The sequence below is a fragment of the Rosa chinensis genome, chromosome 1 (genome assembly GCF_002994745.2).
Source record: "Rosa chinensis cultivar Old Blush chromosome 1, RchiOBHm-V2, whole genome shotgun sequence".
Lineage (NCBI taxonomy): Eukaryota > Viridiplantae > Streptophyta > Magnoliopsida > Rosales > Rosaceae > Rosa > Rosa chinensis.
Genome location: NC_037088.1, coordinates 14,954,774 through 14,971,671, shown reverse-complemented (window position 1 = coordinate 14,971,671; position 16,898 = coordinate 14,954,774). Strand labels below are relative to the sequence as shown.

Below are 16,898 nucleotides of genomic sequence, written 5' to 3'. Positions count from 1 at the left end.
GATATTTGCCCTATAAAATATATGGAAGATTGGAGGTAAAAGTGTAAATGTGTATCTAGTGTGACCGCAGATAAATATCTTATCTACATGTGAGAGGTGTGTGGTACAGATTACATTTTTTTATTAGTTTTTTAGTTCTTATATATTCATTTGTATTATTTGTGTTCAATAATATGGGTAAAGCAGCAAATGAAGATAATATGGCAGCCAAAAGAAAATAATCGAATCAAAATCAATTCCGATGGTGCTTCCTTGCCAACATTGACAAAGGGAGAACTTAGTGGTGTTGTACGTGGCTCTCAAGGTCAGTTCATTGCTGCTTTTGCTCACTTCATTCAACAGGTTAGTTCTGCCAAACATGTGGAGCTATTAGCCATTAGGGAGGGTCTTGATCTGGCACAACAGATGCAAATGTCACAGGTTTCCATCGAATCTAATTGTCTTGCTGCAGTTCAACAGATTGCCCATTCCGGCTCGAGTTTCTCTGATTTTGGTAATATCATTGCTGACATTCAGGAGGACCTAAGAGGTCTACAAGGTGTCCAGATCATTCTCGCTCCTAGAACTTGCAACCAGGTTGCTCACAGACTAGCAAATATCGGCTTTGAATCCACTCAGAAAGAAGCTTGGTTCACTCAAGCTCCTAGTTGTATTAGTGACTTACTTCAACATGATTGTAACCAGCAGATCTAGTCTCTCCTTTTAATGAAATTTTCTTCATTTCAAAGATAAAAAATAAAAAATAATATGGGTAAAATATGGATAAAACATAAATAGCATAATAGTACTTGTATAATATTTTTGACTTCAAAAATACAAAAAAAATAACGAGTCGTATTTTTAAAATACAAAGTACGTAAATACATTTAATAAACAAAAACACGTACTGATATTTATTCGCATATTATATGACAAATTACTATAGTATGTGTTCCAAGTGATACGGAAATTTTGTGTTCCTTTGCTCCGTGATGATAGTCCTCCAATTCAATTTCACGTAATCTGGTGGTTCAAATGTCAGGGGCTTTAGATGTCACGCGAATAATTGGTCTTGGTCTTGTCTATGTAACATTGTCGTTACTAGTTCTCATATCTTTTATTTTCCAGTCAGTATGGTTCATACGCGTCGTAACTAAGCTAATATCAGACTGACAAATTGAGAAACAGAAAAGTACATACTTGACAGTAAAAAAACTAAACTGAACTAATCGACAATAAAAAAAGCTAAACTGAGCTGGTAATAAATGGAGAAAGAGGTTTTCTCTCCTGGTGATAAATTTCCGGCTGTAGGAGCTGCTTCCAAAAAGTTTGTCATATATCAACTCCAGTTTTGAACAAAATAGGCAAACGGCAACATACAATTGAAAATCAACAGGTGAAAAATCAAAATGGAACTACAGAGGCAAACCCAATCCACACCAGCAGCCAAAAAGGGAAGATTTCCAGAGCGTGAGCTTGGATTTTGAGCAACTAATGTAGATTATAAAGTTGCACAGGTCAGCTGTGTTTCCGACCATAAAGATCAAAGCTCCAGCAGTATATAGAGGGATATTCAAATGCTAAGAAGCACCGACCACCAGGATTCTGGATCTTTATCATTAGACTAAGATAGATTAAAGAGTTGCAAAGGCCAGCTGTGTTTTCGACCATGAGGATCAATTCCAGTAGTTTCTAGGGAAATGTCAATGTTACGATGTTGAGAAGCACGGGCAATACTTATACGCAACTGAATACTCGCAGCAGGACATACTTCAGTGCCAACTGCTGCTGATCTGTCCACCCAAGATTTTCCTGATGTCACAGCAATTGGTTCCTGGAATGTCAAAATTGTTTGCATCCAGTGTGTCTGAGGAGTATATGGGGACGTGGACAAAACAGCTGGCTTTTCCTTGCAGAACCTGCTGGTAAAACCAGTCTCAAACCACAAGACAATTCCGTAACACCAAGTAGTTTCAGATTTCAAGTCATTTGAGCCACTTGTTGCACCATCACAGTTTGGTTCCAACACAACACTTGCAGTAAAATCGACTTCATCTGGCTTCATAGTAACCAAGTCAAAGGTCTGCACAGCAAAAAAGAGGAAATCATTGTCTACCTGATCAGAGTCGGAGGTACATATATTGTCTAGCTCTCCGCACCACTTCAGCTTACAAGGAATTTCAATTGGACACAGATACAAGAAGTATGGAGGTTAAAATACAAAGTTCATAAGATCCTTCAAAGATGCTTCTAACATCAAATATCTTGGATAGGTTACAGGTAAATCTTGACACGGCTTTCATTTACCTTTGATATGCTGAGCCTTACTCTCATGCTGTAAGTTTGATATGTCTATTATCAAGGCTTGGGAGCTAGCCGCTGCCATATTAGGGTCTCTACTTTAAATAATTTATTGCTTGATCTTTTAATTTATCAAAGACATTCTGCAACTTTAATACAATTTAATTATGCAAACCAACTGAGTCAAGAACTTAGAATTGTAAATGATGTGAACCTAAATGAGTAAAGCTTCAACTTGAAAATTGGAATTGCAACTAGTAGTTTATCAGTTCTATAAATGTGGCCTTTAGATATGGAAGGTGAGATTCTCTTTCCAATATTGGTAGCTTAGTCATTGGCATTGGAACATAAGCTTCCCTTAGCAAAAGATGCCACCAGCCATGCAAAGGCATGGGGATACACAAGCTGAATGATAAACAGGAAAGAAAGATAAGCACAAAAAGAAACTGATTATCACAGACATACAAAAAATGGCTGATCCATCACATACTCGAGGTATTAAACCAATAGCAAATTTGAGACATGATGTACAAATTTCACAATTAGATAATAGCACAACACCAACCTGGAGAATAGCAGCACTGGTCACCAAACCATGATCTTCCACGACATCAACTATAGGGACTTTAGCAGCACCATCAACGAGCTCCTTCCCAACACAAGACATGTTGAAACCATACACATTTTCCCAAAATGGAAGACTCGTAGCACCTTTTCCAAATCCAGCAACAAACTAAGAAGAAAAGGAAATAACAAATTAGAAGGGAAAAGAAAAAAAAAAACAAAAAGGACCATGAGGACATCATTTGGAGAAGCGTGTAAAGAACTGTAGAATCTAGAGGTGAGAGGACTCACAATGGTTGCTGTGTCAGGGAGGATGGCGCCTCCAGGCTTCAACCACTTATCCCGTGCAAAGAGCACTGAACTGAGCATTGCCTCGTAAAGTAGGCAATACCCCATCCATTCACTCAGTAATACATCAACACTATGAGGTTGAATCACCATGGATTTATCAAGCTCCTCAACCATACCTTGAACCACTTCTATTACCCCAGTGCCATCGGTAGTACTGCCAACTGGACTCTTCCACAAAAGACCATTATCTTTTGCTATCTGCAATTAACAAAACCAATGAAGTAACTTGCAACAAATTCTTAGGATATGAAGGAACAGATTTAAGAAGAATAATGAGATAGTTTACCCGAGTTGCCACTGAAGCCATCTTTTTACTTGCTTCAACTGCAATTACCCTTGATGCCCCTGCTTGCGCTGCAAAGAGACTATTAGAAAAAAAAAAGAGAGATAAAATTAGATGTTGCTTAGTAACAGATCGTTTTCAAAATTGCACGAAATTAATATCTGTAGATTTTGTATTGTGTTCTGCTTCTGGACAACTTTTTTTTTTTTGGGGGGGGGGTTAAATATTTGTGGACCAGCTAACAATGCAAACATTTAAATGTCTCACTCACATTAAAGTGAACTCATAGATAAAATATAGTAGCAGTAGCACGTTAGCAGCCCAGATAATCACATGCCCATCAATGTGATATGATTAAAATTGAACAAAAGTATTCATACATATTGCCACATAGAATTCAAAAGTATGCTTAGAATACTATTCTTCTAAATTGGTTAACTGTCAGCTGCAAGAGCCAACTCAAGACAGGGCTCGGCAACCCCCATGGATTCCCTCAGCACATAAACATTAAGCATCTTGCAATGCAATGATTTGTCTTCCAAGTACGGGAAAAGGCCTTGATTGCCCATGGATCAATAGGTACCTTCCAACCCAAATTCCTTTTTCATGCTATCATTACTACCATGGTACTTTAACCAATCATGTTTTATTCACATGATTTCAACACAATGTGTGCACAAATTAGCACACTAGTCGCAAAGTAAACATTCCATGTTCAACAATCATGGTAATTTAGGATATTAAATCTACTACAAATGTTACAATGATACAGATAGTGAAAAGCAGAGTGTGTTTTCAATATACCATCGATGTTGAGAGTAAGGAAGGGGTGGATTGGCACTGATCAGCCCATAATAAATTAAAGAATCACAAAAATTACTGATAGGTGGTCTTACCTAAGTATGCCTGTGCCACAACCTACATCCATCACTATCGCACTCTTCAAGAGAGAGGGATTCTTTAAAATAGCTTGTCCATAAGCATCCATTCTTACCTGCATAACCACAGCAAAGAGGTCTAAATAATTCTTAAATACAAACAAAGTCAGCCATTTTCAGTTCAGACTTTCTTCTGTGATGAATAAAGTAATGTAACTGCATTTTCAATTCTGCAAGAACCTAATATTAAGTGTTTTTTATATACCTTATCACTGAGCATTTCTCTGTGAATGCCATATGAGCTGTAAGAGGCAAAGTAATCGTCATTGATATTCTTCATATCCTTTGAACCATGATTTGGAATATATGCTTTTATACTCTTCCCTTTTGTCATTCTATCAGCTGACCCAACATGCTCTCCTGAATTCACACCGTTGGCAGTCACCTTTCCAGATGAGCTAGCTGTGTTCAAGTAGCCATTCGATGGTGAATCAACATCCCTTCTCCCACTCTCACAAGAGTTGTCAGACTCACCAGCAATCTTTTCCACATGAATCTGATGATCAATGCAAATCTCTTCAAAATGCCGCAAATCACTCATAAGTTCGTCCTTGTCAACCGCTACAGCATAGTCATCGTCGCCTTCTTCATCTTCACCGAAACTAAACAAGACTGAATCATCTTGCAAAAAAGGCTTGAGATACTCATCGCTATTCCACATAGGTTTAATGTCTTTCAAATTGACTGTTTCATGTAAATGATTTTGTAAATCTTTGTTGGACTGACAGCTTAGCCCGCAACTCCAACATCTGTTTTCCGCAACCTGGTTACAAATGTGAATCAGCACATAATAAACTCTCAAAATTATCTTGCAACAGAAACACACTGCTATGCAAATTCACATCCAAATTCCCAATACAGAACACTATACTATCTTGCATCTGAAAAACAAAACAAAAAAATACATGCTGAAAGGGAGCATAACCTCATAAAAAGAATTAAATAATGAAGGAGTGACTGACCTGAGAGCGAAGGTAGTTAATAAGCTTGAAGGAGCTGTAGAAGCTTAAGCCCAGGGCTTTCCGAATGGCGGGAAAATCGAAATGGTGAGTGGCGCTGCAGTGGTCGAACAGTTCGTCGCAGGAACTGAACCTGGAGTGGCAGAAGAAGCAGAGAAAGTCTGAGTCCAAGTCGGAGCTCTCTTCTTCTTCTTCTTCTTCGGCGTTCCAATCGTCCCAGTCTTGGAGCTCCTCAACTTCGTCTTCGTCGTCTGTCAAGGTCGGGTCGTATTCCGTACGGTTCGCCATGACTGATTTGAGAGAGAGAGAGAGAGAGAGAGAGAGAGAGGTGAGAGATAGAAAGTTAGAAACGGCTTAAACCCTTCACAAACCCTACGAGTTTTTATTTAAAAATCCAGACGGTAAATACTTGCATTTTATTTTATTTTACTTTTTTACCTTTGACCAATTATGTAGTTACCGAGCTACAATAAATAACAGTTACCTTTGGCCAATTGTTTGGTTGCCGAGCTACTATCTTTGTCTCAAGCTATTGAGATTTTGTTAAAGTAAAATTGAGATTGGAATGGTCTACTCATTTCATTTCGTAGTCCCTTTATATAGGGATAGAGTTACAACGGAAACATTAATTACATTAAATACATTGAATGCTGATTGATCTATAATTGTGCTGATTGATGGTAATCACTGATTCCTTGATTCCCTCTCCGTCAGTTGCTTTGACGAAGGCACACAATATGTTTTTCCTTTAACACTCCCCCTTGTGCCAAGTCAAAGACGAAATGGTGCATGAGTTGTTGCCTCACTAAAAACCTTGCCAAGTAACAATAAAAACCCTATGGGACAAAAATAAAACTTGGTCGAAGGAAAAGAGCACAACGCACCTTTTACATTTGAGTATGACATGTGTGTGTTAGACTCCCCCTAACGTCTACACCTCCCCCTGATACTTACATTAATCTAGGGAGCTTGGAAAGTCTTCTCATTCCTATGTTTTTCACATGTTTCTCAAATGTGTCCTTAGGCAATGATTTGGTGAACAAATCTGCCACATTCTCCTCAGACCTTACTTGATTCATTTGAATCTTGAGGAGAGTCTGTTGTTGCTGATTGTAGGACAACTTTGGCGATATGTGTTTTGTGTTATCACCCTTAATATAACCTAGCTTCATCTGTTCGATGCAAGCTGCATTGTGTTCGTAAATGCAAGTAGGCTCTTCAGTGGTAGAACTCAAAACCACTAGTCCCTTGAATATGTGCAATGATAGTTCTTAACCATACACACTCAAGAATCGCCTCATGTAGAACAATGATCTCTGAGTGGTTCGAGGAGGTAGCCACAAAGGTTTGCTTGGTTGATCTCCAAGATATCGCTGTGTTCCCATTGGTAAATACATAACCAGTTTGGGAACGATATGTGGGTCAGATACGTATCCAGCATCAGCAAAACCGACCAAAACGTCATTTGGCGTTTTAGTGTAGTGAGTGGCGTTTTCGTCATCAACATTTCCTTTAGGGATTGCAGTTCCATCTGCGGTCCCTCTTGTCTCTCTGTAGGGAAAGAACAGTCCCAAGTCAATGGTTCCTTTTAGGTATCGAAAATGTTCTTGATACCATTCCAATGACGCTGCGTTAGCGCTGAGCTAAATCTAGCTAACAAGTTCACTGAGAATGCAATGTCAGGTCGAGTAAATTGGACTAAGTACAATAATGCGCCTATTGCACTTAGATAGGGAATTTCAGCTCCCAACACTTGTTCGTCATCTTCCTTTGGACGAAATGGATCTTTCCTTGCATCCAAACTTCGACCGATCATGGGAGTGCTAGCAGGATGTGCTTTGTCCATGTTATATCGCCTGACTTTTGGACATATGCAGACTAGTGGATTAATATTCCACAAACTCGGTGTTCTAGTTCAAGACCTAGATAGAATCGAGTTTTCCCAAGATCCTTCATCTCAAATTCGGATTTCAAGTAGCTCGCGGTTTCTCTTATTTCATCAAGAGTACCAGTTATGACATATACTACTACAATTTGCAAATCCAGAACTTGTTTTCTTTATGAATACGCAGGGGCATAATTCATCGTTCTTATATCCCTTCCCAATCAAGTAGTCACTTAGACGGGTATACCACATCCGTCTGGATTGTTTCAATCCGTAAAGTGAGCGTTTCAACCTAGTTACAAACGCACTCCGTGGTTTAGAGTCACTTGGCTTGGGTAATGTAAGGCCATCAGGCACTTTCTTATATATCTCTGAATCTAGATCCCCATAGAGATATGCAGTAACCACATCTATGAGCTGCATTTCCAGTCCTTTGGAAACTACTAAGCTAACTAAGTAGCGGAATGTTATAACATCCATTACGGGAGAGTATGTCTCCTCGTAGTCAATTCCAGGGCGTTGTGAGAAACCTTGCGCCACAAGGCGAGCCTTATACCTTAGGACTTCATTCTTCTCATTACGCTTTCTGACAAAGACTCATTTATGTCCTACAGGCTTTACACTTGGTGGGGTTAGCACTACCTGACCAAATACCTGTCTCTTTGTCAGAGAATCTAATTCTACCTGGATTGATTCTTTCCATTTAGGCCAATCTGCTCTTTGTTGACTTTTTTCAACAGAGCGGGGTTCGATATCATCGTGCTCTATGATTCCTTGAGCAACAGTATATATCATCAATGTGTATGGAAGATCTTTCTATCAACTCATACGTACTCTCGTAATCCTTTGAGATTTCTTTGTTCTCTGGAATCATTTCAAACATCGGAGCGTCCTCCAGTATTGATTCATGGACATAACTATAATCAGAGACAATCTCATGAGAGGGATTCTATACATTGATGATTGGTTTGTGCCTTACTCACCCTCTTCTTCCTTGGGTGAGTGTCAATCGAACCAAGTGGCCTCCCCCTCTTCCTTGGGGAGCCACAGCCTCAACCACACCTCTACTAAGTGGGGTTGCAGTGCCTCTATCTGCGGCACCGTGCCCCTTGTTGGGGATTTCTAACCTTGCAGGCACATTTGCAGCTGGTATATATGATCTCGTCACTTTTACGATATCAGTAAACGCATCAGGCATCGAATCTGCTACGTTCTGAAGATCGATTATTCTTTTCACTTCACTTTCACTTCGTGAAGTGCGGGGATCAAAATGAGACAGAGTGGGGACAAATCACGACAATTCCTGTCGTTCCCTTGGAAAATCCTTTTTCCTATCTCCCCCTAACGACGGGAAGACTGTCTCATCAAAGTGACAATCCGCAAATCTAGCGGTAAAGAGATCGCCTGTCAAGGTTTCCAAATAGCGTATAATTGTTGGGGATTCGTATCCAACATAAATATTTAATCGTCTCTGAGGACCCATTTTGGTGCGCAGTGGGGGCGCAATAGGCACATATACTGCTCAACCAAATATGCATAAGTGTGAAATGTCAGGCTCATATCCAGTTACCAACTGGTACGCAGATAATGGTTGGCTAGCTGTGGGTCTGAAACGAATGAGTAAAGCTGCGTGAAATATTGCATAACCCCATGCAGATATGGGCATGTTGGTTCGCATAACCAATGCCCTAGCCACCATCTGTAGCCTTTTAATGGTGGCTTCTGCGAGACCATTTTGTGTATGCATATAGGGTACAGGATGCTCTACATCAATCCCGATAGACATGCAATAATCATCAAATGCTTTTGATGTAAACTCTAGCGTTATCAAGCCTTATAGACTTGATAGGGTGATCAGGGTGGTGAGCCCTTAAACGTATAATCTGTGCTAGGAGTGTTGCAGCATTTCTTGTGGACAATAAAACGACATGTGACCAGATTGTCGAAGCATCCACCAGAACCATAAAGTACTTGAATGGTCCGCATTCTGGATGGATAGGTCCACAGACATTTCTTTGTATCCTTTGTAAGAATGGAATGTTTTGTTTTGTATCTTTAGCATAGGAAGGTCTCGATCCTGTTTTTGCTAAATAGCAGGCTTTGTAAAACGAGTGATGTGCCTTTGAAATAGTCAATGAGGCATAATGAGAGAGAGATAGTGCTTCTGGTACTTCAGAAAGCAATGACTGCATTTGAGCAATACTAGAACCGACACCTTGCAGTGTGGCGGATTTTTCTCTCATTTTTCACTCGAAAGAAGGGATGTCCGTGTGAGTTCTTGAAAAATACGGATCATCATGTCATGACCTCGGTGCCAGAGGCGGTCATGCAAAAGCCTGTATGAGTCAGTGTCCCACATTTCATTTTTGGTGACAATATAGGATTCAATGATCCGAATCGTAGTGAGGTACAGTCCACTAAATTGACTCATAAGTTTCTCTAAGATGTGTTTCCTTCCACAGTCATTAGATGTAATATCAAGGTATTCATTTCCATTCTCACGGTGTGTTTTTACATGATAACCGTTGGCACAAATTTCTTTGAAACATTAACAAGGTTCGATTAGCTCTTGGTGCATATAGAGCGTCTGTGACTTGAAATGTTGCGCCATTAGGCAGCAAAAATTTGGCAGTTCCTCGCCATTTTATTAGTTTTGATAATCCAATCATCGTAGTCACAGAGGAATTATAGGCTATTAGTTCAATGAATAATTGCCTATTACTTAATATTGTGTGGGTTTCCCACTATCATCTAATCACTCAAGTTCTCCTCCATTCATTCCTACAAATAAATGGGAGGTATTTAGAAAATATAACTCATATTCTTTAGAGTATTTCTATTTGCGTAGAATGGTATTCTTTTCATTCTAATAATTTTTCTCTAGATGTATTGCTTTACATCTTTATAGTGCTATGTCGAACCATGTAAATATGTGTAGTAAATAAATTTGAATAAATTCAGTGCTTCAGAATAAAATTCAAAATTTATTAATAAGCCAACGATAATCAAATCAAGGTCTTGTTCAGAAATCTTATTCATCAATCCATGATTGAAAATAAACTTTAAGACCAAACAATAGTCTAATTAAAAATGAGGCATGCCTTCACAACTGTCTTTGGAAAATAAAATGAATAAAGCAGATCATTCAAGATTGAGAGCATCCATTGACTTAGCAAGTTCCTCTTTGCCATTGGAGTCTGCAACTGTAAGGTTGACGTCTAAGTCATGACCTCCTTCTTCCATATAGTGAGCCACTTGTTCTTTAGACTCTCTATACCTCTTGTAATTGGCTGCTACTCTGTTGTTTGCTTGGCAGTTCTTGTACCAATGCCCAATGAATCCACACCTATAGTATGGTTCATTGTCAACTCTTTCCTTTTGCATCTTGTTTTCATGATCCCCATGTCCCTTTCCACGTGGTGCATGGTTGCCACGTGGGTAGGGATCAGTACGTCTAAACCCCCTTGCATTGGAGTTATTTCCACCTTTCATTTTTCCATAATTAGCCTCGGGAATTTTCTTTGTCCCAGTGGGCCTGGCATTGTTATTCAAGAGAATCTTATTTTGTCTCTCAGCCACTTGCAGTAGGCTTATCAACTTATTGAAAGTTGTGATTCTTTTGTTGTCATAATCCAACTGATACTGGTTCGCTAGTATAAAAGCTGAATTAGGAAAGGTGGTGAGAGTCTTGTAGATCATATCATCTTCTGTGATTTCCCTTCCACAGAAATTGAGACGTGCCTTTAAGCGCAACATGTCCTTGTTGAAGTCATTGACCTTTTTATAGTCAAGCAAGCGGATTCCATTCCACTGAACAGCCAGTCCTGGGAGCAAAGTATCGTGAATGTTCCCAAAACATCCTTTAAGGGCATCCCACAGTGCTTTGGGTGTCTTCAACTGAAGGTACTCCCAGTGTAGGCTAGGATCAATATGTCGCCTCAGAAAAATTAAGGCATCTGCTTTCACCTTATTAGATAGTTCATCATCTTTGGGATCAGTAACGATGGCAGTGTAGTCTTTTGCCACAAAAGCAGTTTCCATATCGGAAACCCAACGATGGTACTCAAGTCCTTCTAAGTCCAAGATGTCAAACTCAGGTCGAGTTGGATCAGCCATCTACATAAAACAAGATAGAAGATATAAATTACGCAGTCATAAAGACATCCACGTGAATTATTTTCCAAAAATATGAGTTAGATTTCAAGACCAAGATTAGTAATGGTCACACATTTTTTTTTTCGATGCTATGTGAAAATACTTTATCACGGTAATGTTGTGTGTATAATGCACATGAAATTTCATTATCATGGCCAAACGGTATTGATATGTTGCCTTAAAATAATCATAGTACATTTAAATATAGCATATAAAAATAAACTACATGGCATGCTCAAATTTCACAAATATACAACAAATTATATACTACACATAATAATAGCAATAATATAACATGCGTAAAATAAAATATAAACAATAGCAATAGCATAATTAAAGGCATGCTTAAGAATATAAGCGTAAATAAAATTCACAAAACATGCTCAGAATTGCATAAATAATATATAACAAAATATATATGGCATGTTCAAAATAAAGTATAAACTATAGCATAATTGAAACATGCTTAAACATAATTAACAAGGCATGTTGTAAGAGGATTAATATTATCGAACAAAACATGCTTAATAACAAAATATAATAAAAGCATAAACAATAAAGTATAAAGCATGTTTTGTTAAAATCATAAAATAAAATATAGAAAACATACTTGATTTCGAGAAAATAAAACAATCCTAGCACACGCGCGTGTTGATGCAGGCGTGCGTAGCGATGTTTTTGGACTTGAGGAAAACTGGGCCGCTTCCTCTTTTTTCAATAGTGGGCCGCAATGCCTTATTTTTTTCTTTGCTTTTTTTTTCTGGGCCGCAGGCCTACTTTTTTTTTTAATTATTATTATTGTTTCTGCTGGGCCGCATCAAACTCAAGGCCCTTTTTTTTTTTTTTATTGGGCCGGGATTTTTTTTTTTTTGGGCCGGACCTGTTCTTTGGGCCGGGTCAGCCTGTTTTTTTTTCTTTCTGTTTTTTTTTTTTTTTTTTTTTCTATCTCCTTTTTTTTTTCTTTTCTCTCTCTCCCTTCTTTTTCTGGGTTTTCTTCTTCGATGCAGAGCTGTTGCGTCGATGCCGGAGACTGCAAAACGAGCTAGGGGACGAAGGGCCTGGGCGGGCCGGTGACTGGGCTAGGCGGGGTGAGGGTGCCGGGACGCAAGTCGGCGGGGATGAGAGGCTGGGCGCGCTGCTGCAGGCCGGGCTGTAGGAGACGGCAGAGTGCTGAGCAGAGGCCGGTGAGGTTTGGTGGACTGCTGCAAAGGTGACAGGCCGTGCGTCGAAGGCTCGACGCTGGTGGCTATGCGTCTGGACGGAGCAGGGCTATGCGGCTGGGCTCGGTGGTGGGGTCGCTGCACAGGGGCGGTGGAGCGTCTGTGTGGGCCGGAGACCCCGGGGACTAATCGCTACAGGTGGAGGCGCGGGATCTGCGCAGGAGGCCCGGGCTGTGGGGCTTCGTGGCCGGGAGGATTAGGCAGGCTGTGAGGGGGTTGCTGCTGCAAGGACCGCGGTGGCTGGAGGCTGCGGCACTTGGCCTGGAGAGCTGGGATCGAGGGGGAAGGCCGCCGGATCGAGATGGATGCCGGTGATGTGGGCTGGCTGTCCCCGATCTGGACGATTTTTTTTTTTCAATTGGTTGTTGGTGGCGGCAGAAAAAGAAGAAAATATTGTTTTTCTTCTAGGGTTTTTTTTTTTTTTTTTCGATAGAAAGAAAACTAGAAAATTAGAATTTTTTCTCTTGGCTATTTGCTCTGAGCGTGCTGATAACGTGTTAAAGTAAAATTGAGATTGGAATGGTCTACTCATTTCATTTCGTAGTCCCTTTATATAGGGATAGAGTTACAACGGAAACATTAATTACATTAAATACATTGAATGCTGATTGATCTATAATTGTGCTGATTGATGGTAATCACTGATTCCTTGATTCCCTCTCCGTCAGTTGCTTTGACGAAGGCACACAATATGTTTTTCCTTTAACAGATTTGAATTTATTTGAATGTTTTTAAATGTATCCAGCAAATTTCTTAATAGATTCAGCTACAAAATAATTGCCCAATAATGTCCAATTTTACCCTTCTTTGAACCCAGCACGGATACGCCGACCGTCGCTGATAACTCTCCCTCCCTGCCTCCCTCTCCCTCCCCCTCCCTCTACGTTCGCTCTCCTCTCTCACTCATTACCCTTTCGTTTTCAACTTTTCATTGCCTTCTCTCTCTCTCTCTCTCCCCCTTCCTCCCTCCCTCCCTCCCTCTCCTTCGACGTTCTCTCTCCTCTTTCACACTCATCACCTCCTTCACAGTACAATATTACAATATTCTGTCGAGCATTACTCGGTCACAATCGGTTTTCTTGTCTAAAGAAACAAGACACTAACAAGTTATCCATCCACCGAAACCTGACCACCACTCCTGCGCCAATCCTTTGACTAAAGAGAGAAATCGATCAAAAAATGGAGGTAAGCCTTCCCGCGCACCCCTACTTCATTTGTGAGAAAGCTGAGATAAGAATTATGAGTCATTATACTTTATAAGTTTAAGCAACTGCCTGCACTTGAAAATTTAGCTCCAACTATTGCTGAGTAGCATTCTTAAACCCAAACTTCATGCTTAACTGAGAACGAAACCCTAATCACACACAACAGAGAACGAATTGAAACACCGAACAACCCAAACCCTCAATATCATTACATCAACCCAAGTCATGCATTATGTTTTTCCACTTTCGCACACATATCAAACAACACAAATAGTTACATTACAAACATAAATTACATACATATCAAACAACACAAACAGTTACATGGCAAGTATGATGAATTCTTTTTCGTTTGCAATTTGGGGTTTAAATCAACTCCCTAACAGGTGCAATATTCTCATACCAAAGACTTATTTGCGAGCGTTTCCCAGTTGTCGTATGTCAACCTATACATGAAGTATGTGGAGGGCATTAAGTCGGAGATGAGGGGGGTTTGGTTGTTGAAGAAGAAGAATGGTGGTCTATAGTTGAACTATTGAAGATTAAGATGGTTAATTCTTCTCTAAACATGCGCGAATATGATGAGTATATGTCGCAAAATTTAAGAAGAAGGGAGGCAACTCAGGTGAGGAGTTGAGGACGGCTGGCTGAACATTTTTCCAACAATAGGGGTAAAATTGGAAATATAGAAATAATTTTTACTTGCCGGGTCTAAATAGAAATTTGCTGGGTACGTCTAGAAAGACCCATTTATTTTTGGGTTAAATTTGTTGGTGATACACCATAGGATGATTAGGATCAGGTTAGAGTCCCACGATACCAAGCTGGGGCAAGTAGTTATATTTCACTAAAAAATTAAATTAATAAATCCAACCAAAAGAATTAAAAGCAAGAAGTGTGGAAAATCAATATAGAGAAATTAAGACTAAAAACTAAGTGATCGATCACTTTGTTTTAAATGAATAATAAATATAGCAAATTACCACTACCTACACTTTTAGCCCATAAATTATCATTAGCAGGCTTATTTTTTTTAGGGCAAAATACTGGTTACTACCCTATGATTTGAGTCCAAAATCAATTCAGTCCCTCGATTTTCAATTTCATCAAAAACACCCTCACACTATCATTTCTAACCTAATAGGTCCATCCGTCATGAATCTGTCAAATTCAGCCGTTAAGTTGCTGACTTGGCATTCCAACTCAACTCTGGTGGGGCCCACATGAAAGGAAAATCTCCAAAATAACCCTGGCTCTTTCTAACCTAGAATTCATCCAAAATATTTCTTTCTAACCCAGATTGATCTGTTTCGTGAAGTGCATTGGACCCCATAAATGTCATCACATTTAGCATACATATCGATCAATGCATTCCAAAGAAAAACATTGATTCTCTCCGCCATTACGAATAACTTTTCCGTGAAATTGCTTTCCCATCCTAAAATCCAAGAACTTGGGGTACACTTGTAACAAACTAACGAATGAAGTCTGAAGAGTGAAGGCTCAACCCTTCTTCCGTTTTCAATATTCAAAAGAAGAAAGCTATATATATATATATATATATTTGTGTAGCAGAAATGATAATATATTGGTCCATCACTGCCCCACTCGGAGCAACTCGAGATTCCGCCTGTAACTGGTCATCTAGGTCAACGACGAAAAGGAAAGGACATAATGTTAATTTGCTACTATATGTAATATGCTTGCACTAACGTATCTGTTAGGTTTCTTTTTACTTACCTTACTGAATGTCAGTAGCTTTAACTAAATGAATACCTTCACTTTGATTTCTCTATCATTTTGTAGTTTGACTGTGGAGCATATATATCCTAAACTCTATACAACAAGTTGCAAATAACCAAATAGTCAGGGACAGAAGTGTTTACGGAGACAATGTGCTACAAATTGAAAAGAAAATCAAAGAGAGCCTCAAGCACATGAGGAAATCCTGCTGGAGAAATTTCTTCACCATGAGAAGAGGTGAAATTCAAAGCAACTTGTATGTGAAAGCAGCAAAGCTAGAGATAAATCAAATAGTGTTCAAGTTTCATATTGTAATATGTATAAATAATTTTTGGGATTATTAAATAAATGAGTTGCTTCTAAGAAAAATAAAGATGCAATATAGTCATAATGCTACTGACATTCAGCGGTATTAATTCACATTATTCAAATCACAAGGGGCAGTTTCATAATTTACTTGTCAATAGAAACAATTCAAAAACAGAAGGAATTTGACCCATGGGCCTTGCATAGTAGCATGGGAATTAAAAAAAAATAGGCCTGCTAATGGTAATTTATAGGTTAAAAGTGTAGGTAGTAGTAATTTGCTATTAATATAACTGGAAGATAGTTACGTGTATTTGTGGAAAATAGATTGGATTTCTTGTCACTATGGCCATTGCTACATAAGAAACAATTGGCGGCGGACCATCTTATTCCTTTGGGCTCTTGACTTAGTACTCCTTTCGTTGATGAATGAATTGAATTGATCCAAGATCAAAATTCTTGGCTAGTTTCCCTATCCTTAACGAATATGATCCTATCCTTGATGGATTTGAAAATTAATTATTTTATTTTTTTGGAAAATTAATTTTTTTTTTCCTTTCTTTCTTTCTATTTGAAAAAATAAATAAATAAAATAAAGAAAAAAGAATTAAAAAAAAAAGAGAAAGGAATAAATTTATTTTAAAAAAAGAACTGAGGGCATAATAGACATTTTGCCGCGACTTTTAGATGGCAATGACCTATTGGTCTGAAATTTTGAAGTACATGGACTAAACGTGTGAAATTAGAAAGTCAGAGACTGAAGTGTTTTATGGTCAAAAACTCAATGACTAAACAGTATTTAATCCTTAAAAGAAACAATATAGTTTTAGTCACTCAACTTTCGTTTGATTGACACTTTAGTCACTCATGTTTATAAAATCTCACTTTAGTCACTAAACTTTAACTACGACTATCACTTTAGTCCGCCAGTGAATTTTTCTGATAAAAATGTCACATGTCGCCTCACATGCCATTTTTTAAGGGTTATTTTTGTCCTATAATTTCAGAA

At 38.8% G+C, this 16,898-nt stretch overlaps 2 protein-coding genes across 2 annotated transcripts; one reads left to right on the top strand and one right to left on the bottom strand.

The window, feature by feature from the left end:
• The first annotated feature begins 72 nt into the window (after positions 1-72).
• On the top strand, positions 73-772 carry LOC112201988. Its single transcript, XM_040511807.1, has 2 exons — positions 73-420; positions 517-772. Exons 1-2 carry the CDS (start codon positions 190-192, stop codon positions 691-693), a joined length of 408 nt encoding a protein of 135 aa, XP_040367741.1. The 5' UTR covers positions 73-189; the 3' UTR covers positions 694-772.
• A 495-nt stretch (positions 773-1,267) lies between these two features.
• Positions 1,268-5,723, bottom strand: LOC112188286 (probable protein arginine N-methyltransferase 3). The gene is made up of 7 exons (XM_024327386.2): positions 5,379-5,723; positions 4,622-5,179; positions 4,375-4,472; positions 3,482-3,560; positions 3,136-3,393; positions 2,846-3,013; positions 1,268-2,062 (listed from the first exon to the last, which is right to left on the bottom strand). The coding sequence occupies exons 1-7, from the start codon at positions 5,661-5,663 to the stop codon at positions 1,604-1,606; spliced, it is 1,905 nt and encodes a 634-aa protein (XP_024183154.1). The 5' UTR covers positions 5,664-5,723; the 3' UTR covers positions 1,268-1,603.
• Positions 5,724-16,898: the final 11,175 nt, after the last annotated feature.

What these genes read in the sequence shown, in the direction of transcription:
- LOC112201988 (XM_040511807.1), top strand. Translation starts at nt 190, where the DNA reads ATGAAGATAATATGGCAGCCAAAAGAAAATAATCGAATCAAAATCAAT. An exon ending in AACAGATGCAAATGTCACAG is followed by an intron (nt 421 to 516) that starts GTTTCCATCGAA and finishes GCTGACATTCAG; the next exon opens with GAGGACCTAAGAGGTCTACA.
- LOC112188286 (XM_024327386.2), bottom strand. Translation starts at nt 5,663, where the DNA reads ATGGCGAACCGTACGGAATACGACCCGACCTTGACAGACGACGAAGAC. An exon ending in TGTGGCACAGGCATACTTAG is followed by an intron (nt 3,561 to 4,374) that starts GTAAGACCACCT and finishes TTTTTCTAATAG; the next exon opens with TCTCTTTGCAGCGCAAGCAG. An exon ending in CCAGTGCTGCTATTCTCCAG is followed by an intron (nt 2,063 to 2,845) that starts GTTGGTGTTGTG and finishes TTTGCTGTGCAG; the next exon opens with ACCTTTGACTTGGTTACTAT.